Below are 25,814 nucleotides of genomic sequence, written 5' to 3'. Positions count from 1 at the left end.
ATTGTGTATTAATATTGAACCCGATATTGAACCCATGTGTTTTTCTTAACATTCTGTTCACAAAGGCTCGGACAACTATCATCTCCTGGTTGCTTTGAAGACCCCATGACGCATCCTAGACCCTCCTGAGATCCTGGTCTATAACAAATACAATATTTTTTTTAAGATTTTATTTATTTGCCAGAAACAGAGAGAGGGAAGGCGTGCACAAGCAGGGGGAGCGGCAGGCAGAGGGAGAAACAGACTCCCCACTGAGCAAGGAGCCAATGTGGGACTCAATCCCAGAACCCTGGGATCATGACCTGAACTGAAGGCAGATGCTTAACCCACTGAGCCACCCAGGTGTCCCAATAATATTGTATTTTTAGCCTGTGGTTTCTGCACTTGCTCTCTTTCTTTTAATTGCATTAATTCTTTTATATATAAGATATCCCTGTGAAATAGTCATATGTTACTATTAATTTTTTCTGAAGGTGATTTCTTTATTGATGAGATCATAGCTTACCTCCTACAAATAGTGTTATGATGTCACATAGGATTCTGCAAAATCAAATAGAAGAAAAAAAATGCCATATGGAGATTCCATGTTGATTTTAAAAACTACAAATATTAGTCTTTATATAGAAAGGTATTCAAAATTGTCAGTGAGAATCACTTCTTTAAAAAAAGGAAATTGATGTCAAGGGCTGGCCAAAAGTTAGGTCTCTATTTGCAGCAAGCTCTTTCTTAGAATTAAAACATTTTCCACAGTCCTCAAGATCATTGGATTGGATTTTAAAGGGTATCTAACAGAGTTGTGCCCTTTGATGGAACAGTCCCTATCCCCTTACTTGTTTTCACTGCTTCCATCGGGCCAAGTATTGAGTGTAGCTCTTCAGCGCCAGTGCATGAGGACACGTTCCACTCTTTTCCATCCCAAATGTATCAAAGAATTAAGAAAGATTCAGAATAGTTCACACTATAAAAATTGAGAAATCATGTATATGCTTTTAAAAACGTTTCGTTATTTTGCTTCCGCACATGTAGAATGTCTAAGTGCTGGGTATTTATGGTAAACAAAAGAGCAAGAAAAAAAAATCTCTGTCCTCATGAAAGGTAACATGCTACAGATGTCTGTTTTGTTTTAGCTATTGTGACCCTTTACTTCTGAATTCTAGAGCGAAGGCTTCATTTATTTGACATAAGCAAATTCCAAATCACAGTTTGCAGAGCTGGCTAACCTCCATTCTGCAGAGTTAAAATAATTAGAGAAACAGGAGAAAGTTTCTGAAATAACAATTAAATTTGAATTGGAACTAGTGTGATTGAAGCAACTCCAGGTGCATGTTGGCTGACCCCCAGCAATCTGACTCCACATAACCTGGGAATTCCTTTCACCATGACGACTGGGTCCAGTGGCCTTTGGCAGTGTAAGTGAGGTGCCCGTGGCTTCTGGAAAATTGTGAAGAAATCCTGTTGGGATCATTTCAGTTCACCAGGGAACCCCAAAGGACCATGGCAAAGGATTATCTAAAACCGGAGAAATAATTCATCTCAAAAATCTCATTATTTTGGCGTGAAGCTTATTCATGAAGAGACCTCTGCCTGGCTCTGCAGTGGAAGTGGATGCAGAAGTTTCTAGATAGTTTTGAGGAGGTGAGTTGATTTTTCTCAGTTAAAATTCTTCATTTCTCATGCAACTAATAAGGAGGTTTCAGAAGTCAGCTCAATCACCTGATGGAATTGCACTAAGCCTTTTTTCCCTGCTCCTTAAAAGGTTCCTTTCATGTCTTTGCCTCTTCAGTGATAGAAAAGAATAGCAATAGCAGTTTGGCTTTTTTGGTAACTGAAAATGTAGAGCAAAACAGTAAACCTAAGAGTATTAATTTCTCTGAAAAAAAAAAAAAAACACAACAAAGAAGTTCCCTTATGCTTTCTTAGTCCATTGTTTTTAATTGCTTTTAGGGATGAGAAAATTGAATGATATAAAAAGTAAAGGATAATTCCTCCATGGTTTCCCAAAATTTCTTAGTGAACATGCTAATGAAACTTCAAATAAATAAAGTCAGAGCTTTAGCCACGCTGATGGGTCCCCCCTTCGCTCCCCCGCAATTGTCCCATCTTCACTACTGCATCCCTCACTGTACTTAATCTTCAGAGGCTTTCTCTGGCCACCAGAGTACACTAAACCATGGGCTGGAAATACTGGAAATGAATGTCCCTGAAAGCAGCCTCTAACTAATGACCCACTAGGATAGCATACATCTCCCAGCTCCCTCGCCCCTCAGTGGGATAACCCCAATGCACATGTTCCACACGGTTCCAGTGAAGCTCCAGTTAATCCATAGCAATAACTTGTTTAATAACTAACACTTGACTGAGTGCTTTCTCTTTCCTTCACTACTCTCTCCCTATTCCTCCCATGGTTATAGGGATCACTTTCAAAATAAACTATTTACACTTGAATCTGTATCTAAGTGACTGCTCTTAGGAAGACCCTAACTAAGGCAAGGGCTGTGAGTACTCTGGGGGGCTGAAAAGGAACCACTGTGTTCAGTGTCTTGAATTTCTAAAGCAGGGTAAAAATATACCACTTCGTCTCACACAGAATTATGAGAACATGTAAGATGCTTTAAGCTTTTAAGTAGTCATATAAAAGACTACTTTCAAATGTAATTTAGTTCAAATATAATATAATATACATGTATCTAGGTAGTGCATAGATTAGCCAAATGTTAAATATAGCCAAATTATAAAGAAAAGATATTAAGAGGATAATATAACGATTTGGTAGAACATTGTTATTTTAGACTCAGTGATGTTATATTAGAGTGCTCTGCCGTTGCTCTCATCTTTGCTGGTACTCTGCTTAGCCTGCCTTCCATTTTTACTCCATTGTAGCTTGAACCATGAGACTTTTGTGCTAGAGAAACATCCCTGTTATGGCTTTATTATATTTGAAAAGCAAAATAGCAAAGATTCACTTGACAATGTACTCAGTGTCACTCTTGGTTGGTCAAAATTATTTACTATGTACCATAGGTTGTCATTATTTTATTTAGATGGAAGTGTTTTGTCAACACCGTGTTTTATTTATTTAACTTTAAAAAAGATGTTTCTTCATATGCTCTGAGGACGGATTCTTTTCTCTCTACCATTTTGGCAGTTGGGTAATATACATGTTTGCTTCATTCTCTCTTCTTCCTTCCTTCCTTGCTCCCTCCCTTCCTGCCTTTCTTCTGGCCTCCCCTTTTTCTTAACATGCAAGTGTAAACTTTTCTAGAAAGCTTTTTATTTTACCAATCACATTTTGACTTAGAAAGTTTAAAATTTTCTAGGGTAATTCTTATACCTTATACACCTTTGTTTTCAAAACACAGAAGAGAACCAATTCCAGGAAGGATTTATATATTTTAGTCTCTTAGTTTGGGATTTTTTTCTCAAGTCCTCAGTATTAGGGCTTCACGGTTTAGGTACTTGTTCCCGAGGCTGACTTTCGACTATCCATCAACCAGTGGTTGTACACAGCAAGCCTAGACTTCCTAGGCTGTCAGTAGAAGGAGGGAGAAAAATACATTTGATGAATTAATCATTTGGATAAGGAAATGAAATTTACATAAATGTAGCAGAGCAAATCCTCTGACTACACAATCTGGTATAAATTGTGACTGCCTTCAGCTCAGGTCATGATCCCAGGGTCCTGGGATGGAGCCCCACATTGGGCTCCCTGCTTGGTAGGAAGCCTGTTTCTCCCTCTCCCACTCCCCCTGCTTGTGTTCCTGCTCTCACTATCTTTCTCTGTCAAATAAATAAATAAAAATCTTTAAAAAAATAAATTTACACACTTTATTGCATGTCTAATTTGTGTCATATAGTTTACATCTTACTAACTATTGACGATAATGCCACAAAGTAGTTGGTATCCTCATCTCATCAATGAGGAAATTGATGCTCAAAGAAGTTTAATAACTTGCTAAAGTTTATCTGAGTAGTAACAGCATAGAAAAGAAGGCAGGCATATGCTCAAGTAAAAGATAACCTGATTGAATCAATCAGCATGTTTAGTCCCAGCTACCTGATGATGATCTTGGGCCCATACATGAATGAACAAATGAACAAATAAATGAGCTAAGAGAATAGTCTCTCTCTGTTTTAAGAGAGACTAAGATGGAGCTGGTAACTCTGGTCATGTGACTAACAGTTACAACAGGAAGAAAGGGCATTAGGCAGGAATATTGCTATTTTCTTTAAAGTCCTCGCATATTAGTGCCACAGTAGACCAGTGAGAATTATTTATCTCAATAGAAGATAAGAGATAGGGAAAAAAGAAAATAAAGCATGCATACTCTTTTTCTCTCCTAGGCATCTATAGAAAACCCCATGAGTTGGATTTAAACAGCTTTTACTTGGGGGAAACCCAAGTACCTGGGAAATAGAAGGACAAATTAGAGGAGAAGCTTTGTGCTACAGTCAAGGTGTATTTTCTGGATAGAAAGGATACTTGATATGTATAAAAGAAGCAAGGATTGTTTTGTTGGGAACCAATGGCCTAAGGACATCTATTAAAGAACATTGGCCAGTACAATTATTCTACTTATTATCAGAGCGCTTTTCAGATTGTCATAGTGCAAAAAGTCCTGAAAAAAATGTGACTAACTGTGGGGTTCCATTTTTTTTTTTTTAAGATTTTATTTATTTGCGAGAGAGAGAATGAGAGACAGAGAGCATGAGAGGGAGGAGGGTCAGAGGGAGAAGCAGACTCCCTGCTGAGCAGGGAGCCCGATGCGGGACTCGATCCCAGGACTCCAGGATCATGACCTGAGCCGAAGACAGTCGCTTAACCAACTGAGCCACCCAGGCGCCCAAGGGTTCCATATTTTTATTGGTCAACTCAGGCTGACAAATATTTAACTGCCATGCCTTTTCATGAACTGTTTAGCTTTCTTTGAAGCCAGGGTTTCATGGTTAGCTTGTGAGATGATAATGCCAGGTACGGAGCTATTGAAGCTTAGAAGAAAACCACTTTTGCTTCCTCAATGAGGTTTTTATGAATTTAAATAGATGCTCCCGGGCTTATCTAAGCAGTCCCAGTAGGATTCAGTATACCTACAAACAAGATGGTCTGTGATGAAACTCACCTGGAAGAGCTAAATTAACCTGGCAATTGGTGGGGGCAGATGCCTCCCTTGTCAGATGCAGTACCAAAAGCAATCACTCTCATAAAAGTAACCACTTTCCAGGAGTCCAGAGGTCAATGATGCAATCTGTGGTGTCCCCGTCCAGTGAGGGACAGTTGCATTACCTTTGTCAGCCTAATTCTACTGTGAAATTCTGGTGACTTTTTTTTTTTTTTCAGCTATGGATCCGCTGGACCCAGCTTTCTGGTTCCTAGGGAAATTCTCAGAGCTCACCAATGTCTCGCTTTCATTTTATAGTTTTATTAGGGCATAATTTCCCTATAATAACTTTACATATTTAAAATTTATAATCTGATGAACTTTGATATATGTATATGTCCCTGAAACCATCATCAGAGCAAAGATAATGAATATATCCATTACCCTCAAAAGTTTCCCCCTGCCCTTTTGTAAGTCCTCCCTCCAACTCTGCTGCTCAGAAAAACGCTAGTCTGGTCCCCAGAAAAATGTTGGTCTGCGCAGAGGCTTCCACGGAGAATGGTCCTAGAGATCAAGGGGCAGCCTCAGGCTTTGTCTGATCTAGCTCGAAATTCATGCCACATCTCTTGTGCCACATCCTATTTATTAAGAAAGTCACTAATATCAACTCAGAGTCAAGAGGAGGGGAATTTGATTCCTCCTCTCAATGGAAGGAATAGCAAAAAATTTTCCACCATCTTTAAATTACCATATTGAAATTGAAATGATTATAATAGCCTAAACTCCCCATTTTACAGATACAGATACCAAAGCATGGAGTTTTGATGTGACATCAATTTTGAGTAAATACAATTTACTCTAAAACTCCAAATATCATGCTCAAGACTTCAGGAAAGATTTAAGTCAAAAACTTTGTTAGATACCTGACACATTGCTTTTGGCCTCTCTCCAATAAAAAAAAAAAATACCTTCAGCAGTTTGCTTAGAGCTTCCCAGGACAAAGCCTTCCAGTTCCTATCTACTTCTCAAGAGGGCTAGGAAAAGAAAAACTCCAATCTTCAAGCTGTATGGGAAATTCTCACAGATGCCACAGAAAGGGATGTGATCATTGCAAACATTCTGCATTTTATGTTGTCTGCCATGTTTTTCACCATTGCAATTTCATATTGCAAACCTTCCGGGGTATGACTGAGAAATGAGAGCGGCACTCCAAAACATCTGAAGAGGATTTAGATCATTAAAGCGTTGTCACAGATCGGCTTCTCAAGAAGCAGACGCTGACGTTCTAGAGATCTGGTGTACAACAATGTGCATATAGTTAAGATCATTGTGCTGTCCACTTAAACTTGGCTAAGGTGATAGATTTCATGTCATGTGTTTTTTTACCACAAACACACAGGATGCAGATTGTGAAATGATTTTGAATTTAAAGACATTTTATGGGGGGGAGGAGCAAGATGGTGGAGGAATAGGAGAACTAAATTTCATCTGGTCCCAGGAATTCAGCTGGATAGGGATCAAACCATCTGAACACCTACGAACTCAACAGGAGATTGAAGAAAAGAATAGCAACAACTCTCTGAACAGAAAAGCGACCACTTTCTGGAAGGAAGGACATGCAGAGAAGTGAATCCAAGGCGATATTCGGGAGGATAGACGGCGGGGGAGGGGGCCTCCGTCAGCCGCTACCGGCAAGTGATAGAGCAGCGGAGCACAATATCGGAACGTTTAGAAGTCTGCTCCGCTGAGGGACGTCGCTCCAGTGGCTAAGCCAGGGGTGGAACCCTCATTGGGACAGTGTGATCTCAGGACCCTCGGGGTCACAGAAAGACCGGGGGTGCCTGAGTGCAGCAGAGCTCCCAGGTATCGGAGCGGGGAAGCCGGCTGCAGAGACGGAGCTGAGGTGCGGGCTCTCAGCTCGGGGTTGCCATAAACCGTGATCCGCGGCACAGTCGGGCCCCTGCTCCTCCAGCAGGGACCCAACAAGCGGCAGGTCCGGGGAGACTCACCTTCCTCCCACAGGAGGAGCTGCGCGGGAGCGCACCTCAGGGATCTGCTGGGTTTGGAGACTCCACATGGGGTCGGGTGCCAGAGATAGAAATGCTTGGTCACAGGCCAGGTGAGCACAGAGTGCGGCCAGAGACCGGGGAGACGGGAGTGACCGACTGTTTTTCTCTGGGGGCTCACTGAGGAGTGGGACCCCGAGTTCTCAGCTCCTCTGGGGTGGAGATTGGGAGGCCGCCATTATCACTCTCCTCCTCCAAAGCTGTACGGGAAGCTTGCAGGGAACAAAAGCTCCTGAGAGCAAACCTGAGCAGATTACTTAGCCCAGGCCTGGCAAGGGCGGGGCAATTCCACCTCCGGCAAAGACATCTGGGACCCACGGCAACAGGCCCTCCCCGAGAAGATCAGCAAGAACAGCCAGCCAAGACCAATTTTACCCATCAATGAGAACGGCAGAACTCCAGAGCTAGGGGAATATTGCACATAGAATTCATGGCTTTTTTACCATGACTCTTTAGTCTTTCAAAGTTAATTTTTTTAATTTTCTTTTTTTTGAATTTATCTTTTTCCCTTTTTTAACCAATATCTTATCAATCCCTTTTTAAAAAATCTTTTTTATTTTTAATTTTTATAGTCATATTCTATCCCTTCATAGTAGTTAACCTTTTTTTGGTATATATATAAGTTGTTCTCTCTTTAAAATTTTGGGATACAGTTTTTTCTAAAAAGACCAAAATATACCCTAAACCTCTAGTGTATGGCTTTGTTCTAGTCTCCTGCCTGATCACATTCTCTCCCTTTCTTTTTTCTAATTACTCTTCTTTCTTTTTTCAACCAACTTCTTATCTTATCAATTACTTTTATAAAATCTTTTATAATTTTCATCTTTACAGTCATATTCCATCCCTTCATCGTATTTACCCTTATTTTTATACATATATAAGCTTTTCTTTCCTTAACATTTTGAGAGGCACTTTCCTCTAACAGACCAAAATATGCCCAAAATCTAGAGTGTGGCAGTGATATATGCACCAGCCTGATCATATTTGATCATATTCTTTTTTTTTTAATTATCTTTTTCTTTTTTTTCCTCTCTTTTCTTTCTTTCCCTTTCTTTCCCCCTGGTTTCAGGTCTCTTCTGATTTGTTTAGTGTATATTATTCTGGGGTCATTGTTACCCTGTTAGCATTTTGTTCTCTCATTCATCTATTATCATCTGGACAAAATGACAAGACAGAAAAAATCACCTCAAAAAAAAGAACAAGATGCAGTACCGACTGCCAGGGACCTAATCAATATGGACATTAGTAAGATGTCGGATCTAGAGTTCAGATTCATCACTTTAAAGATACTAGCTGGGCTTGAAAAAAGCATGGAAAATATTAGAGAAACCCTTTCTGGAGAAATAAAAGAACTAAAATCTAAACAAGTTGAAATCAAAAAGGCTATTAATGAGGTGCAATAAAAAATGGGGGCACTAACTGCTAGGATAAATGAGGCAGAAGAGAAATTAGTAATATAGAAGACCAAATAATGGAAAATAAAGAAGCTGAGAAAAAAAGAGATAAACAACTACTGGATCACGAGGGCAGAATTCAAGAGATAAGTGATACCATAAGATGAAACAATATTAGAATAATTGGGATCCCAGAAGAAGAAGAAAGAGAGAGAGGGGCAGAAGGTATATTGGAGCAAATTAGAGCAGAGAACTTCCCTAATTTGGAGGAAGGAAACAGGCATCAAAATCCAGGAGGCACAGAGAACCCCTCTCAAAATCAATAAAAATAGGTCCACACCCCGACATCTAATAGTAAAACTTATGAGTCTCAGAGACAAAGAGAAAATCTTGCAAGCAGCTTGGAACAAAAGATCTGTAACCTACAATGGTAGAAACATTAGATTGGCCACAGACCTATCCACAGAGACCTGGCAAGCCAGAAAGGACTGGCATGATATATTCAGAGCACTAAAGGAGAAAAATATGCAGCCAAGAATACTATATCCAGCTAGACTATCATTGAAAATAGAAGGAGAGATAAAAAGCTTCCAGGACAAACAAAAACTAAAGGAATTTGCAAACACGAAACCAGCCCTACAAGAAAATATTGAAAGGGGTCCTCTAAGCAAAGAGAGAGCCTAAAAGCAACATAGACCAGAAAGGAACACAGACAATACACAGTAACAGTCATCTTACAGGAAATACAATGGCACTAAATTCCTATCTTTCAATAGTTACCCTGAATGTAAATGGGCTAAATGCCCCAATCAAAAGACACAGGCTATCAGATTGGATAAAAAAAAACAAGACCCATCAATATGCTGTCTGCAAGAGACTCATTTTAAACCCAAAGACACCCCCAGATTGAAAGTGAGGGGGTGGAAAACCATTTACCATGCTAATGGACACCAAAAGAAAGCTAGGGTGGCAATCCTTCTATCAGACAAATTAGATTTTAAACCAAAGACTCTAATAAGAGATGAGGAAGGACACTATATCCCACTTAAAGGGTCTATCCAACAAGAAGATCTAACAATTGGAAATACCTATGCCCCGAACATGGGAGCAGCCAATTATATAAGGCAATTCATAAGAAAAGCAAAGAAACACATCGACAACAATACAGTAATAGTGGGGGACTTTAACATCCCCCTCACTGAAATGGACAGATCATCTAAGCAAAAGATCAACAAGGAAATAAAGACTTTAAATGACACACTGGACCAAATGGACTTCACAGACATATTCAGAACATTCCATCCCAAAGCAACAGAATACACATTCTTCTCTAGTGCCCATGGAACATTCTCCAGAATCGATCACATCCTAGGTCACAAATCAGGTCTCAACCAGTACCAAAAGATTGGGATCATTCCCTGCCTGTTTTCAGAGCACAATGCTGTGAAACTAGAACTCAATCACAAGAGGAAAGTCGGAAAGAACTCAAATACTTGGAGGCTAAAGAGCATCCTACTAAAGAATGAATGGGTCAACCAGGAAATGAAAGAAGAATTAAAAAAATTCATGGAAACCAATGAAAATAAAAACACAACTGTTCAAAATCTTTGGGATGCAGCAAAGGCAGTCCTAAGAGGAAAGTATATAGCAATACAAGCCTTTCTCAAGACACAAGAAAAGTCTCATATACACAACCTAACCCTACACCTAAAGGGGCTAGAGAAAGAACAGCAAATAAAGCCTAAACCCATCCGGAGAAGAGAGATAATAAAGTTCAGAGCAGAAATCAATGAAATAGAAACCAAAAGAACAGTAGAACAGATCAACGAGACTAGGAGCTTGTTCTTTGAAAGAATTAATAAGATTGATAACCAGGCTTATCAAAAAGAAGAGAGAAATGACCCAAATGAATAAAATCATGAATGAAAGAGGAGAGATCACAACCAACACCAAAGAAATACAAACAATTATAAGAACATATTAGGAGCAACTCTATGTCAGCAAATTAGATAACCTGGAAGAAATGGATGCATTCCTAGAGATGTAGAGACACCAAAACTGAACCAGGAAGAAATAGAAAATCTGAACAGACCTATAACCACTAAGGAAATTGAAGCAGTCATCAAAAATCTCCCAACAAACAAGAGCCCAGGGCCAGATGGCTTCCCAGGGGAATTCTACCAAACATTTCAAGAAGAATTAATACCTATTCTTCTGAAACTGTTCCAAAAAATAGAAATGGAAGGAAAACTTCCAAACTCGTTTTAGGAGGCCAGCATTACCTTGATCCCAAAACCAGACAAAGACCCCATCAAAAAGGAGAATTACAGACCAATATCCCTGATGAACATGGATGCAAAAATTCTCACCAAAATACTAGCCAATAGGATCCAACAGTACATTAAAAGGATTATTCACCACGACCAAGTGGGATTTATCCCTGGGCTGCAAGGTTGGTTCAACATCCACAAATCAATCAACGTGATACAATACATTAACAAAAGAAAGAACAAGAACCATCTGATCCTCTCAATAGATGCAGAAAAAGCATCTGACAAAGTACAGCATCCTTTCTTGATCAAAACTCTTCACAGAGTAGGGATAGAGAGTACATACCTCAATATCATAAAAGCCATCTATGAAAAACCCACAGCGAATATCATTCTCAATGGGGAAAAACTGAGAGCTTTCCTCCTATGGTCAGGAACACGGCAGGGATGTCCACTATCACCACTGCTATTCAACATAGTATTAGAAGTCCTAGCCACAGCAATCAGACAACAAAAAGAAATAAAAGGCATCCGAATCGGCAAAGAAGAAGTCAAACTCTCACTCTTTGCAGATGATATGATGCTTTATGTGGAAAACCCAAAAGACTCCACCCCAAAACTGCTAGAACTCATACAGGAATTCAGTAAAGTGGCAGGATATAAAATCAATGCACAGAAATCAGTGGCATTCCTATACACCAACAACAAGACAGAAGAAAGAGAACTTAAGGAGTCGATCCCATTTACAATTGCACCCTAAACCATAAATACCTAGGAATAAATCTAACCAAAGAGGCAAAGGAGCTGTACTCAGAAAACTATAAAATACTCATGAAAGAAATTGAGGAAGATTCAAAGAAATGGAAAAACTTTCCATGCTCATGGATTGGAAGAACAAATATTGTGAAGATGTCAGTGTTACCTAGAGCAGTCTACACATTTAATGCAATCCCCATCAAAATACCATCCACTTTTTTTTATCAAACTCAACACCCAAAGAACAAATGATCCAATCAAGAAATGAGCAGAAGACATGAACAGACATTTTTCCAAAGAAGACATCCTAATGGCCCACAGACACATGAAAAAGTGCTCAACATCGCTCGGCATCAGGGAAATCCAAATCAAAACCTCAATGAGATACCACCTCACACCAGTCAGAATGGCTAAAATTAACAAGTCAGGAAATGACAAATTTGGCAAGGATGCAGAGAAAGGGGAATCCTCCTACACTGTTGGTGGGAATGCAAGCTGGTGCAGCCATCTGGAAAACAGTATGGAGGTTCCTCAAAAGTTGAAAATAGAGCTGCCCTATGACCCAGCAATTGCACTACTGTGTATTTACCCCAGAGATACAAATGTAGTGATCCAAAGGGGTACATGCACCCCGATGTTTATAGCAGCAATGTCCACAATAGCCAAAGTATGGAAAGAGCCAAGATGTCCATCAACAGATGAATGGATAAAGAAGATGTGGTATATATATACAATGGAATATCATGCAGCCATCAAAAGGAATGAAATCTTGCCATTTGCAATGATGTAGATGGAACTGGAGGGTATTATGCTGAGCAAAATAAGTCAATCAGAGAAAGACAAGTATCATATGACCTCACTGATATGAGGAATTCTTAATCTCAGGAAACAAACTGAGGGTTGCTGGAGTGGTGGGGGGTGGGAGGGATGGGGTGGCTGGGTGATAGACATTGGGGAGGGTATGTGCTATGGTGAGCACTGTGAATTGTGTAGACTGATGAATCACAGACCTGTACCCCTGAAACAAATAATACATTATATGTTAAAAAGAAGAAGAAGATAGTAGGAAGGGAGAAATGAAGGGAGGGAAATCGGTGGGGGAGACGAACCATGAGAGACTACGGACTCTGAGAAACAGAGTGTTCCAGAGGGTGGGGGGATGGGTTAGCCTGGTGATGGGTATTAAAGAGTGTACGTACTGAATGGAGCACTGGGTGCAATACGCAAACAACGAATCATGGAACACTACATCAAAAACTAATGATGTAATGTATGATGATTAACATAACAATAAAAACCCAATTTCTTTTCTTTTTTTTTTTAAAGATTTTATTTTATTTATTTGACAGAGAGAGAGAGAGAGAGAGAGACAGCTAGAGAGGGAACACAAGCAGGGGGAGTGGGAGAGGGAGAAGCAGGCTCCCGGCCGAGCAGAGAGCCCGATGCAGGGCTCGATCCCAGGACCCTGGGATCATGACCTGAGCCGAAGGCAGACGCTTAATGACTGAGCCACCCAGGCACCCCAAAAAACCCAATTTCTACTGGGACAAATTTTGCAACCTAAAAATAAAAAAATAAAAAAAAAAGATTTTATGGATCAAAACCTATGAAAAGAAGGGGGAGGGAACAGGATTGGGCAGAAGAGAACAGTTGCATTGCAATGTAAACCCTGTATAAACTTAGACAACCCAGCATGGTAAGCCCCAGAGCAAATACTGTCGTCCCACCTAGAGCTGAAATGACCCACCTTTATACCCTCATTGAGCCACTGGATGCAGTGTTCCCCAGCAAGTGTGCGACTTTGGTCAATGCAAGTGTCTGCAGCTGAAACAGCAAGTTCTTCCTTGAAGGGGAATCTGGGCAGTGGAACTCCATGTGTACTGCCATCACTGGGGACAGGAAATACAGTAACAACATAGGGGAAAAGTAATGACTTTTCTTTTGAAGATATCACCTGAAATCCCGGAAGGAATTTCTATAGAAATATAGAAATAGAGCACATGATTCACTAATAATTTCAGCACACTGATAATAGAATCCAAAGGTATTTAGTATTAATTCTAGCTAGAAAATATCTGCTTTTTGTTTTCACACATACACATGCACACACACACAAACACACACATATACACACATACCCTCTTTTAACTTAACATAGATAAAGGTAAAAAATAAGATCATAGCATTACGAGTATGGGGAATGTAATATATTTATGCTTTTTAAATTTCTATACTATTGAGTTTATTCATATTATCATCTCTTATGGTTCTTTCTACATTTTAATGTTTTCCTATTAATTTGTGTTTTTGTAAAAACAGAGTCTCTAATCCAAAATACACTAATAAGATGCACCTCGAGGGGCACCTGGGTGGCTCAGTTGGTTAAGCGGCTGCCTTCGGCTCAGGTCATGATCTCAGTCTCCTGGGATTGAGCCATGAGTCAGGCTCCCTGCTGAGTGGGGAGTCTGTTTCTTCCTCTCCCCCTGCTTGTGCTCTCTCTCTCTGTCAAATAAATAAATAAAATTTGAAGCTTTAAAATGTTACAAAAGGGTAAATATGTTGATTTACTTCTTAATATTTTCATGTAATTTTGCACTTTCATATAGAGCGACACTGCTTTCCACATTTTCAAGCAGAATATTTTGAGGCTTCCTAAGATCACACTTGCTCTCTTCATGAACTTAAATGAATTACTTATTTCTTCTAAATCTCAGTTGCCTCGTCTGTAAAATGGAGATCTGATGGCACTTACTTAATAGGATCTCTCTGAGCATTAAATGGTATAGTATGTGCCAAAGGCTTATGGCAGTGGCTGGCACATAGAAACAAGTCAGTAGTGTCACTGAGTATATGGTGATACTGGTAACCATCCCTTCATTAGCAAAAATCAGCTATTGCCATAGGATACCCTTTTGCAAAAGGTATTTGTTGAAAATTAATGATTTAGAAATGGAAACCAAAATTGTAATCCCAGGGTTCAGTTTCCAGGACTTTTCTTCATCCATCACCAGGTGGCCCCACATCTTTAGCCCTCTTGGCTCTGTACTCATTGAAAATGAATCAGGTGGCAAGAAGACACTGCCGCAAAAATCCGTGGTGATAATAATCCAAAGTGCAGATGGTCCACTTAATAATCAGTTGTGCATTTGGCTAGAAGAGAGAAAAGCAAGCTTCATAGGTTTTAAATGGGCAAGAGAGCTGTTAAATGTGTCTAGACATTTTTCTTCAAGATTAGTCTCAATAAAAGAGGTAAATAAATCATCCTATTAACATTGAACCCTTCAAATAGTACATGGCCTAGCATGCTGGGCTGAGAAAAATCTCTAATCTTTACCTTTTCTCTCTTTTATAAATTGGTTAGTTAACAATTACTCATTTCTTGGCTTTACCTGAGTACTTACAAAACAGTTTCAGAACCCTTTCCTCCTCTTCTTCTACCTGGAACACAGAGCAAAACTACAGATTGTACATTCTCAAAGATCCTGTCAAGAAAGATCCTGTCAGATTAAAGGTTTTGTTACATCATGACTGATTCATTATTTCTTTCTCTTATCTCAGAATCTTTGAAGTCTTCAAATGGAGCCTCAAAAATTTCCTTTCAGACAATGAAAAATTCTTTCCAGGCTAGGTAATGTAATGCTAGAAGAAATGCTTGGCCATTGATTGCAACTGATACATAATATTTGAATAAATGGTGAAAGAATTAATATGGTGGAACTGAGCATATAAGAACCACCATATGGTAGTATTAGTGGTTAAGAGTCTTAGCGCTAGAGTTGAAGGTTTGGTATTCAAGTTGAATGTAATAGCAGTGTAGCTTGGGTAAGTCACTTCCAGGTAATCATACTTCTTTCATGAAGGTTTTTGTGAGAATTAAATGAGATCATATGTAAAGTGCTGAACATTTTGCCTGGAACATGGTAAGGACGTAATAGTGCCTTTCATTACCATCACTGCTTTGACTCACGGTATCATGGGATGATGACAATAATTAATTTCATCTTCAATGGAAAGATCTAAATATATCCGTGCTGATTTTTCTCAACTGATTCTGAATTGAGCCTCAAAAACCAGCTTTAAATGGTGGGATATCTTCCATGTTTGTTTTTGCAGACGGAGAGGTGGTCAGAAGGGTGGACAGCCCAGCATTGCTTGAAAGAGTGCAGCCTGGAATTCAACTGGATGGTCTGAGTATATGTATATTTTTCTCTTACTTATTTCTTTATTAATTTAATTTAATTTAATTTAATTTAATTTAATTTTTAGCTTATTTATCTGAGTATATGGTTAGCCAAAATATAGATAATTACATTTTGAGTGAATTCACAGACTTTTCAAAGTAAATGAGAGAGACTTGTTTTGATTGTGTCCACTCATATTTGATTTTCCACACATATTTGATTTTTATCTCAGGAACAGATGTAGAAATAAGACAGAATTGTAGAACTTACTCTAGCAAAGTCTTTCCTGCATCTGTCTTGTAAGTAAGAAGGTAAAATTAGACACTCTAACTGTAGTGTGGATAAATCACAATTCATAATCATATGTGACTCATCTTATGTCCAAAATTTCCAGCTTAATGTTTTACGTGAATTGTTGATTCTATTGTCAGTTAATTTGTGGCAGGGACTTTTGCGGCTAGCCATCAGGACAGCAGTAACACTAGATGGAGGGCATATTTTGATATTCTTCCCGCATTTTAGAGAAGGCTGTTCAGTGCTTCTTTTCGAAGATAAATGTGTTATTAAGATAGTCACTTTCATCAAGTAGTTATATGCCTAAAACAATTCAAGATGGATTCAAATGCAATATTTATTATACATGATATTTTGAAACTTACCAAAAACTAAATGGCACTTTTAAAAACTAAAAATTTGAACAAAGTTTAGCATAAATGGTCACTTATATACCTATAGAGTTAATAATATATGCATATATGCCAGGCACTATGTTGCAGATTTTTAATATTATTTCATTGAATTTTAAAGACAATTTAATGAGGATTATTATCCCCATTTGACATATGAGAAAACCAAAGGCTTAGTATACTAGATCAGTGGTTTTCAAAATGTTGACTATGTACTATTTTATTATGTATGTAATAACTGATACATGCAAAACAAAAACACTTACCAAAGATATAAAGTTTAAAGCATAATGAAAACCATAATCAAAACACACACTCATGATTGCACACCATGAGCATCAGATCTAAAGCTTTATCACTATTATCAAATATATCTACGTTCCTCCACTATTCTGTTCCTCTGCTTCCAGAGTTAATTACAATCCTAAACTTTGCTTTATTCTTACAGTTAGAAGTGTAGCTATTTTCCAAAGCCATGCTGTGTCTTCTGTTCTTTCTCTGGTCACAGTTATTTGTAACATTGTTTTAGTTTGTATAAAAGTGCATCAATGTTTCATTAGTCATTGACTTAATATAAACACACTAAGCATATTCTTGGATTTTGTACTTCCTGCTCAGAATTCATCAGTTGGTTTTGTGGTTTTCACTTAGTAGTTACACATGATTTCTTGACAGTCATTTACTTTGTACTGATTCAATGGGGAAAATTCAATTTAGCATTACACTTTAAAATAATTTTCTTGAAACTCCAAAATTTGAGATTGAGCAGGAGTAACATCAAATATGCCTCCTCGTAATTTTTTTAACCGGTTTATTATGTTGTCAATGGGAATATTGAAAATACAATAAACCATGCACGAAAAATCCTGCTGCTTGTATCTCAGAACTAGCAGATTGCAGAAAACTCTTCAGCTTTTACTTTGGCTACTCTTGCAATATACCTGCAACTTGCCAGGCACTGGCCACAGGATTTCTGCGGAGTATATCATTCCATATTTTTCTTATCTGAATTGTTGATAGAATGGATACTTTATGGCCCTTCCTTCCTTTCCTAGATCAAATATTTATCCAACAGCCAACAAGTGCTGGAAACTATACCCAAATCTCGGGCTTCAAATGTGAAAGGATATGATCCAAGATGACAGGAGACCACGCAGTTTTAAGAGGACACAAGTGAATGTGTTTATTGTTAAATTAATTTAATAAAACATTAGCTCCAGAATGTCATGGAATTTTAAGGAGTTTATGTGGATGCTGTGGGTATCTGGAATTCTGGGTGAGGTGTTGTGACAGGCAGCTGCTGCCTTGAGCAGATGTCAGTGGAGGGGTGAATGCTGGGCATCTCCTCTCCCATGTCATCCTTTATGGTCAACAAGATCCACACAGCGAATCACACAGGTGCGCGGCACTTTAAGCAAGGCTTGAGAGCAGCTGAAGAAAAAGTATGGAGGGAGCCTGGAGTAACTGCTTACACAAGAAAGTAAGGAAGTGCTTAAAAACGGAGAGGGATTTGTTGAAAGGACAAAGGAGCCAGCTTGAGGAAGTTGTCCTCATGGGGAAGGGAAGGTGTGAGCAAAGATCTCAAGGAAGTGAGGGACTTAGCCAAGCAGATACCTGGTGGAAGAGAATTCCAGGCAGAATAAATAGTTGTAAAATGGAAGTGTGGTGGCTGGATGTTTAAGGAAGAGTAAGGAGCCCTGTGTGGCTGGAGTGAGCGAGCAAGGGGGAAAACACTGTCAAAAATGTGACCAGAGAAAGAACAGAAGACACAGCATGCAAAACCTCCTGACTCATTTCCAGGAACTGGGACATTAACTCTGAGAGAGGGGAGCTAATGATGGAGAGTCCTGCTCTGGTATATTTTGAAAGGACCTTACTGGGAGTGCATCAAGAGTAGATATGCGTGAGCTTAAGGATACCAGTGAAGAGGTCATTGCAGTCATTCAAGTGGCTGAAGATGGTGGCCCAGGCCAGGAGGGTAATAGTGCACATGATTAAACTTTGAAAGTGAACTAAGATATCCTGCTGTAGTGGATATGGAATGTGTGAGGAAAAAAGAACAGCTGAGGATAACTTCCAAGTTGGTTTATAATAATATCCCAGGTGACAGATATATGGGTAGGGACAAGGCAGCTAGAGTGACCGGCATGGATCCAAAAGCTATTGAGGGGTAAGATTTATAAGAATTGGTGGTTAAATCATCCTTTTAACTTTAAAGGTATGTACTTCTCAGTGTAGGACATTTTTTTTTTTTACAGCCTTTTACTTTATATCAAAAGTCTCCTTGTAATTGATCCCATCATGCAGATAACTCTGTACTAGCTGTCTCATTTCTCTTCCTCTGAGCCATCAATTTCTTCTGGGCATTTCTTGATATATCGCATGATAATTATAAAAGATAAATATTTGGAGATATAAATCCCAATTTTTAATATACTGGTAATTAAAAATGAAGGGGAAACTGGCTCAAACCCTCATGTATGTGAGGGGGCGTAGAAACGTATACACTTCTCTCTTTCACAATTTTTTAAAATGAATCCCTTTCTTTTTCCAGTTGGGGACCTCACATGACTGGGAAAACCCGGATGAATCAATAGGGAGTTTGGTCATCTTTGTACTAATCTGGACATATTATTGTGAATTCACCAGGCAAAACTGCGAAGTCACAATTGTTAAACAATTTTTCTTTTTCTCACCTTTCTACCTTCACAAGCCTTTTGGTGTCCCCCCCCACCACCAATTCCTTGCATCTACAGCTTTGTCACTGCTCTCTGGCAGACCAGATCCTGCCCTCCAGATCCTCTATCTCTCCTTCCAAATAAAAATTACCCCCACTCCCCATGCCCTAGCTCCACCCCCACCTCAGTGCTGCAGATAAAATAAGTCATTGATCTGGTTATAGTGCTTGATGCTATGATGAATGAATAATCCAAAGCTAAGAGCAATGAACTTTAAAAAGAATTTGCAGAACTAAAAGCCATCTCTAAAAGGAAAATACGTGGGCATTATATTTCATTGCAGACTACCTCGTAACAACACCCTAACAACGCACAAACATAGCCCTCCCCCCTGCACACACACTCATGCCAAAAGTAAAATGGCAAAAAATGAGCTTTGCAGCCACATGCAACCCTTTCTGCCCATACTCCTCCTCTCCCTCCCAACTTATGTTTTCATACCTAGAGCCTTAGTGTAGGAAGGGCTTATATGTCTGTTTATGTGTGCTCCTAGGTGCCATTCTTCTCTTCGGGGAGTGTGCTGTAGATTCGGGCATTGTTTTATCCAAAGCAATGGTATCCTTGGTATTAGTAGGCAACATAGTATTGACTTGATCAGAATGAGGTTCAGAAAGAGATGTGAAGAAGTAGTATATCATTCAGTACTTTAAGTGATTTTGTTGTTCCCACTTATAGTTTAATTTCCCTGTATCAGAATTCAATTATTAAAGTATGAAATATCATTCTTTCTTCTTTTATAGTTGAAGCATATTTCCAACTATATCAAAATAAAAGTAACTAATAGAAATACTTTAGATTACAAACACAAGAAAGTACAGTGGAATTAGGCCCATTCCTGATTTCGGTATCCAAGAGGCTCCCAGGTCTATTAACTCCGTTCCTTTTAGTCTGGAATACAGTTAAGTGCTGGGTGGCTCTGTTACAAATGGAAAGACTTGCCTGGGGAGGGTCAGAGGTTTCTCAACATATTGAGTAGAATCATAAAAAGGGATCAAGGGTGTCTGGCTCAGTCCAGTGTTTTCTAAAGGCAGACCACACTTAGATGTTTAAATTTGTAGCTGAAAATCTCCAAACCCCACAACTAACCGCAGGGACTGTGAAGAAGTCATGTCCTTTGGGGAAAATGTGTAAGTGTTGTAAACTCTTGAGCAAGTGTTAAACAGATCCCAGAATTATAAGATCTCTGTTACAGTACGTTGTGTACTATAATAGAGAACTAAGGCAAGTGAGGGGCAGAGCACCAGAAGTTACACTACCACCATCCTGAGATTAAACTAAGATGAGTGGTTTTTTTCCTAAAGATTTTTTTTTATTTTTTATTGTTATGTTAATCACCATACAATACATCATTAGTTTTTGATGTAGTGTTCCATGATTCATTGTTTGTGCATAACACCCAGTGCTCCATGCAGAACGTGCCCTCTTTAATACCCATCACCTGGCTAACCCATCCTCCCACCCCCCTCTCCTCTAGAACCCTCAGTTTGTTTTTCAGAGTCCATCGTCTCTCATGGTTCATCTCCCCCCCTGATTTCCCCCCTTCATTCTTCCCCTCCTGCTATCTTCTTCTTTTTTTTTTTCTTAACATATATTGCATTATTTGTTTCAGAGGTACAGATCTGTGATTCAACAGTCTTGCACAATTCACAGCGCTCACCATAGCACATACCCTTCCCAGTGTCTATCGCCCAGCCACCCCATCCCTCCCACCCCACCCCCCACTCCAGCAACCCTCAGTTTGTTTCCTGAAATTAAGAATTCCTCATATCACTGAGGTCATATGATACATGTCTTTCTCTGATTGACTTCTTTCGCTCAGCATAATACCCTCCAGTGCCATCCACGTCGCTGCAAATGGCAAGAGCTCATTCCTTTTGATGGCTGCATAATATTCCATTGTGTATATATATATATACCACATCTTCTTTATCCATTCATCTGTCGATGGACATCTTGGCTCTTTCCACACTTTGGCTATTGTGGACATTGTTGCTATAAACATTGGGGTGCACATACCCCTTCGGATCCCTACATTTGTATCTTTGAGGTAAATACCCAGTAGTGCAATTGCTGGGTCATAGGGTAGCTCTATTTTCAACTTTTGAGGAACCTCCATACTGTTTTCCAGAGTGGTTGCACCAGCTTGCATTCCCACCAACAGTGTAGGAGGGTTCCCCTTTCTCTGCATCCTCGCCAACATCTGTCATTTCCTGACTTGTTAATTTTAGCCATTCTGGCTGGTGTGAGGTGGTATCTCATTGAGGTTTTGATTTGGATTTCCCTGATGCCGAGCGATGTTGAGCACTTTTTCATGTGTCTGTGGGCCATTAGGATGTCTTCTTTGGAAAAATGTCTGTTCATGTCTTCTGCCCATTTCTTGACTGGATTCTTTGTTCTTTGGGTGTTGAGTTTGATAAGTTCTTTATAGATTTTGGATACTACCCTTTATCTGATGTTATTTGCAAGTATCTTCTCCCATTCTGTCGGTTGTCTTTTGGTTTTGTTGACTGTTTCTTTTGCTGTGCAAAAGCTTTTTATCTTGATGAAGTCCCAATAGTTCATTTTTGCCCTTGCTTCCCTTGCCTTTGGTGATGTTTCTAGGAAGAAGTTGCTGCGGCTGAGGTCGAGAGGTTGCTGCCTGTGTTCTCCTTTAGGATTTTGATGGACTCCTGTCTCACATTGAGGTCTTTCAACCATTTGGAGTCTATTTTTGTGTGTGGTGTAAGGAAATGGTCCAGTTTCATTCTTCTGCATGTGGCTGTCCAATTTTCCCAACACCATTTGTTGAAGAGACTATCTTTTCCATTGGACATTCTTTCCTGCTTTGTCAAAGATTAGTTGACCATAGAGTTGAGGGTCCATTTCTGGGCTCTCTATTCTGTTCCGTTGATCTATGTGTCTGTTTTTGTGCCAGTACCATACTGTTTTGATGATGACTGCTTTGTAATAGAGCTTGAAGTCCGGAATTGTGATGCCGCCAGCTTTGCTTTTCTTTTTCAACATTCCTCTGGCTATTCGGGGTCTTTTCTGGTTCCATACAAATTTTAGGATTATTTGTTCCATTTCTTTGAAAGAAGTGGATGGTATTTTGATGGGGATTGCATTGAATGTGTAGATTGCTCTAGGTAGCATTGACATCTTCACAATATTTGTTCTTCCAATCCATGAGCATGGAAAGTTTTTCCATTTCTTTGTGTCTTCCTCAATTTCTTTCATGAGTATTTTATAGTTTTCTGAGTATAGATTCTTTACCTCTTTGGTTAGATTTATTCCTAGGTATCTTATGGTTTTGGGTGCAATTGTAAATGGGATTGACTCCTTAATTTCTCTTTCTTCTCTTGTTGGTATATAGGAATGCCACTGATTTCTGTGCATTGATTTTATAACCTGCCACTTTACTGAATTCCTGTGTGAGTTCCAGCAGTTTTGGGGTGGAGTCTTTTGGGTTTTCCATATAAAGTTTCATATCATCTGCAAAGAGTGAGAGTTTGACTTCTTTGCTGATTCGGATGCCTTTTATTTCTTTTTGTTGTGTGATTGCTGTGGCTAGGACTTCTAATACTATGTTGAATAGCAGTGGTGATAGTGGACATCCCTGCTGTGTTCCTGACCATAGGGGGAAAGCTCTCAGTTTTTCCCCATTGAGAATGATATTCGCTGTGGGTTTTTCATAGATGGCTTTTATGATATTGAGGTATGTACCCTCTATCCCTACACTGTGAAGAGTTTTGATCAAGAAAGGATGCTGTACTTTGTCAGATGCTTTTTCTGCATCTATTGAGAGGATCATATGGTTCTTGTTCTTTCTTTTGTTAATGTATTGTATCACGTTGATTGATTTGTGGATGTTGAACCAACCTTGCAGCCCAGGGATAAATCCCACTTGGTCGTGGTGAATAATCCTTTTAATGTACTGATGGATCCTATTTGAGAACTTTCTTGTTTCTTGAGAAAGGCTTGTATTGCTATATACTTTCCTCTTAGGACTGCCTTTGCTGCATCCCAAAGATTTTGAACAGTTGTGTTTTTATTTTCATTGGTTTCCATGAATTTTTTAAATTCTTCTTTCATTTCCTGGTTGACCCATTCATTCTTTAGTAGGATGCTCTTTAGCCTCCATGTATTTGAGTTCTTTCCGACTTTCCTTTTGTGATTGAGTTCTAGTTTCAAAGCATTGTGCTCTGAAAACAGGCAGGGAATGATCCCAATCTTTTGGTACTGGTTGAGACCTGATTTGTGACCTAGGATGTGATCGATTCTGGAGAATGTTCCATGGGCACTATAGAAGAATGTGTATTCTGTTGCTTTGGGATGGAATGTTCTGAATATGTCTGTGAAGTCCATTTGGTCCAGTGTGTCATTTAAAGTCTTTATTTCCTTGTTGATCTTTTGCTTAGATGATCTGTCCATTTCAGTGAGGGGGTTGTTAAAGTCCCCCACTATTACTGTATTGTTGTCGATGTGTTTCTTTGCTTTTCTTATGAATTGCCTTATATAATTGGCTGCTCCCATGTTCGGGGCATAGATATTTACAATTGTTAGATCTTCTTGTTGGATAGACCCTTTAAGTGGGATATAGTGTCCTTCCTCATCTCTTATTAGAGTCTTTGGTTTAAAATCTAATTTGTCTGATAGAAGGATTGCCACCCCAGCTTTCTTTTGGTGTCCATTAGCATGGTAAATGGTTTTCCACCCCCTCACTTTCAATCTGGTTGTGTCTTTGGGTCTAAAATGAGTCTCTTGCAGACAGCATATCGATGGGTCTTGTTTTTTTTTTATCCAATCTGATAGCCTGTGTCTTTTGATAGGGGCATTTAGCCCATTTACATTCAGGGTAACTATTGAAAGATAGGAATTTAGTGCCATTGTATTGCCTGTAAGATGACTGTTACTGTGTATTGTCTGTGTTCCTTTCTGGTCTATGTTGCTTTTAGGCTCTCTCTTTGCTTAGAGGACCCCTTTCAATATTTCTTGTAGGGCTGGTTTCGTGTTTGCAAATTCCTTTAGTTTTTGATTGTCCTGGAAGCTTTTTATCTCTCCTTCTATTTTCAATGACAGCCTAGCTGGATATAGTATCCTTGGCTGCATATTTTTCTCCTTTAGTGCTCTGAATATATCATGCCAGTCCTTTCTGGCCTGCCAGGTCTCTGTGGATAGGTCTGTTGCCAATCTAACATTTCTACCATTGTAGTTACAGATCTCTTGTCCCGAGCTGCTTTCAGGATTTTCTCTTTTTCTCTGAGACTCATAAGTTTTACTATTAGATGTCGGGGTGTGGACCTATTTTTATTGATTTTGAGAGGGGTTCTCTGTGCCTCCTGGATTTTGATGCCTGTTTCCTTCCTCCAAATTAGGGAAGTTCTCTGCTCTAATTTGCTCCAATATACCTTCTGCCCCTCTCTCTCTTTCTTCTTCTTCTGGGATCCCAATTATTCTAATATTGTTTCATCTTATGGTATCACTTATCTCTCGAATTCTGCCCTCGTGATCCAGTAGTTGTTTATCTCTCTTTTTCTCAGCTTCTTTATTTTCCATCATTTGGTCTTCTATATCACTGATTCTCTCTTCTGCCTCATTTATCCTAGCAGTTAGTGCCCCCATTTTTGATTGTACCTCATTAATAGCCTTTTTGATTTTGACTTGGTTAGATTTTAGTTCTTTTATTTCTCCAGAAAGGGTTTCTCTAATATTTTCCATGCTTTTTTCAAGCCCAGCTAGTATCTTTAAAGTGATGATTCTGAACTCTAGATCCAACATCATACTAATGTCCATATTGAGTAGGTCCCTGGCAGTCGGTACTACCTCTTGTTCTTTTTGTTGAGGTGATTTTTTCTGTCTTGTCATTTTGTCCAGAGGAGAATAGATTAATGAGAGAGCAAAATGCTAACATGCTAACAACGTCCCCAGAAAATATACTCTAAACAAATCAGAAAAGACCTGAAGCTGGGGGAAAAGAAAGGGAAAAAAAGAAAAAGGAAAAAGAAAAAGATAAAGATAAAAACAAGCAAAAACAGAACAAAACAAAACAAAAAAACAGTATATCATCAAATATGATCAGGCTGGTGCATAGATCAGTGCCACACACTAGATTTTGGGTGTATTTTGGTCTGTTAGAAGAAAGTGCCTCCCAAAATTTTAAAGAAAGAAAAACTTATATATGTACAAAAATAAGGGTTGATATGATGAAGGGATGGAATATGACTGTAAAGGTGAAAATTATAAAAATTTTTATAAAAGCAATTGATAAGAAGTTGTTTGAAAAAAGAAAGAAGAGGATTTAAAAAAAAGGAAAAAAAAAAGCGGGAGAGAATGTGATCAGGCAGGAGAGTAGAACAAAACCATACACTAGAGAATTAGGGTATATTTTGATCTGTTAGAAGAAACTATCTCAAAATTTTAAAGAGAGAACAACTTATATATATATGCCAAAAATAAGGGTAACTACTATGAAGGGATAGAATATGACTCTAAAAATGAAAGATAAAAATGTTTTTTAAAAAAGGGATTGATAAGATGTTGGTTGAAAAAGGGAAAAAGAAAAATTCAACAACAACAAAAAAAGACAGTTAAAAAAAAATTAACTTTTGGGCACCTGGGTGGCTCAGTTGGTTAAGCGACTGCCTTCGG

General features: G+C 39.0%; 1 protein-coding gene and 1 long non-coding RNA gene across 3 annotated transcripts in view; one reads left to right on the top strand and one right to left on the bottom strand.

Moving 5' to 3' along the window:
• Positions 1–1,427: 1,427 nt before the first annotated feature.
• The window catches only part of LOC135363597 (uncharacterized), a 69,606-nt gene continuing 45,219 nt past the window's right edge, over positions 1,428–25,814 (top strand). Inside the window, exons 1-2 of one of the 2 annotated variants that reach the window (XR_010409422.1) lie at positions 1,428–1,635; positions 15,696–15,767. This is a non-coding gene — a long non-coding RNA (uncharacterized LOC135363597). Of the gene's footprint in view, positions 1,636–15,003; positions 15,405–15,695; positions 15,768–25,814 lie in introns of those variants that run through there. The other variant, XR_010409421.1, reaches the window with a different exon arrangement.
• LOC123842827 (growth-regulated protein homolog gamma-like) overlaps positions 14,702–25,814 on the bottom strand; it is a 65,482-nt gene continuing 54,369 nt past the window's right edge. Inside the window, exon 5 of the mRNA XM_064584585.1 lies at positions 14,702–14,732. Coding sequence (XP_064440655.1) covers positions 14,717–14,732 — 16 coding nt within the window. The 3' untranslated portion in view covers positions 14,702–14,716. The remainder of the gene's footprint in view (positions 14,733–25,814) is intronic.

This window comes from Mirounga angustirostris, unplaced genomic scaffold (genome assembly GCF_029215605.1).
Source record: "Mirounga angustirostris isolate CCGP_5_RB_7025 unplaced genomic scaffold, mMirAng1.0.hap1 SCAF_2, whole genome shotgun sequence".
Taxonomy (NCBI): domain Eukaryota; kingdom Metazoa; phylum Chordata; class Mammalia; order Carnivora; family Phocidae; genus Mirounga; species Mirounga angustirostris.
Note: the sequence above shows the minus strand (reverse complement) of the source record. Positions and strands in the feature narration are given on the sequence as shown.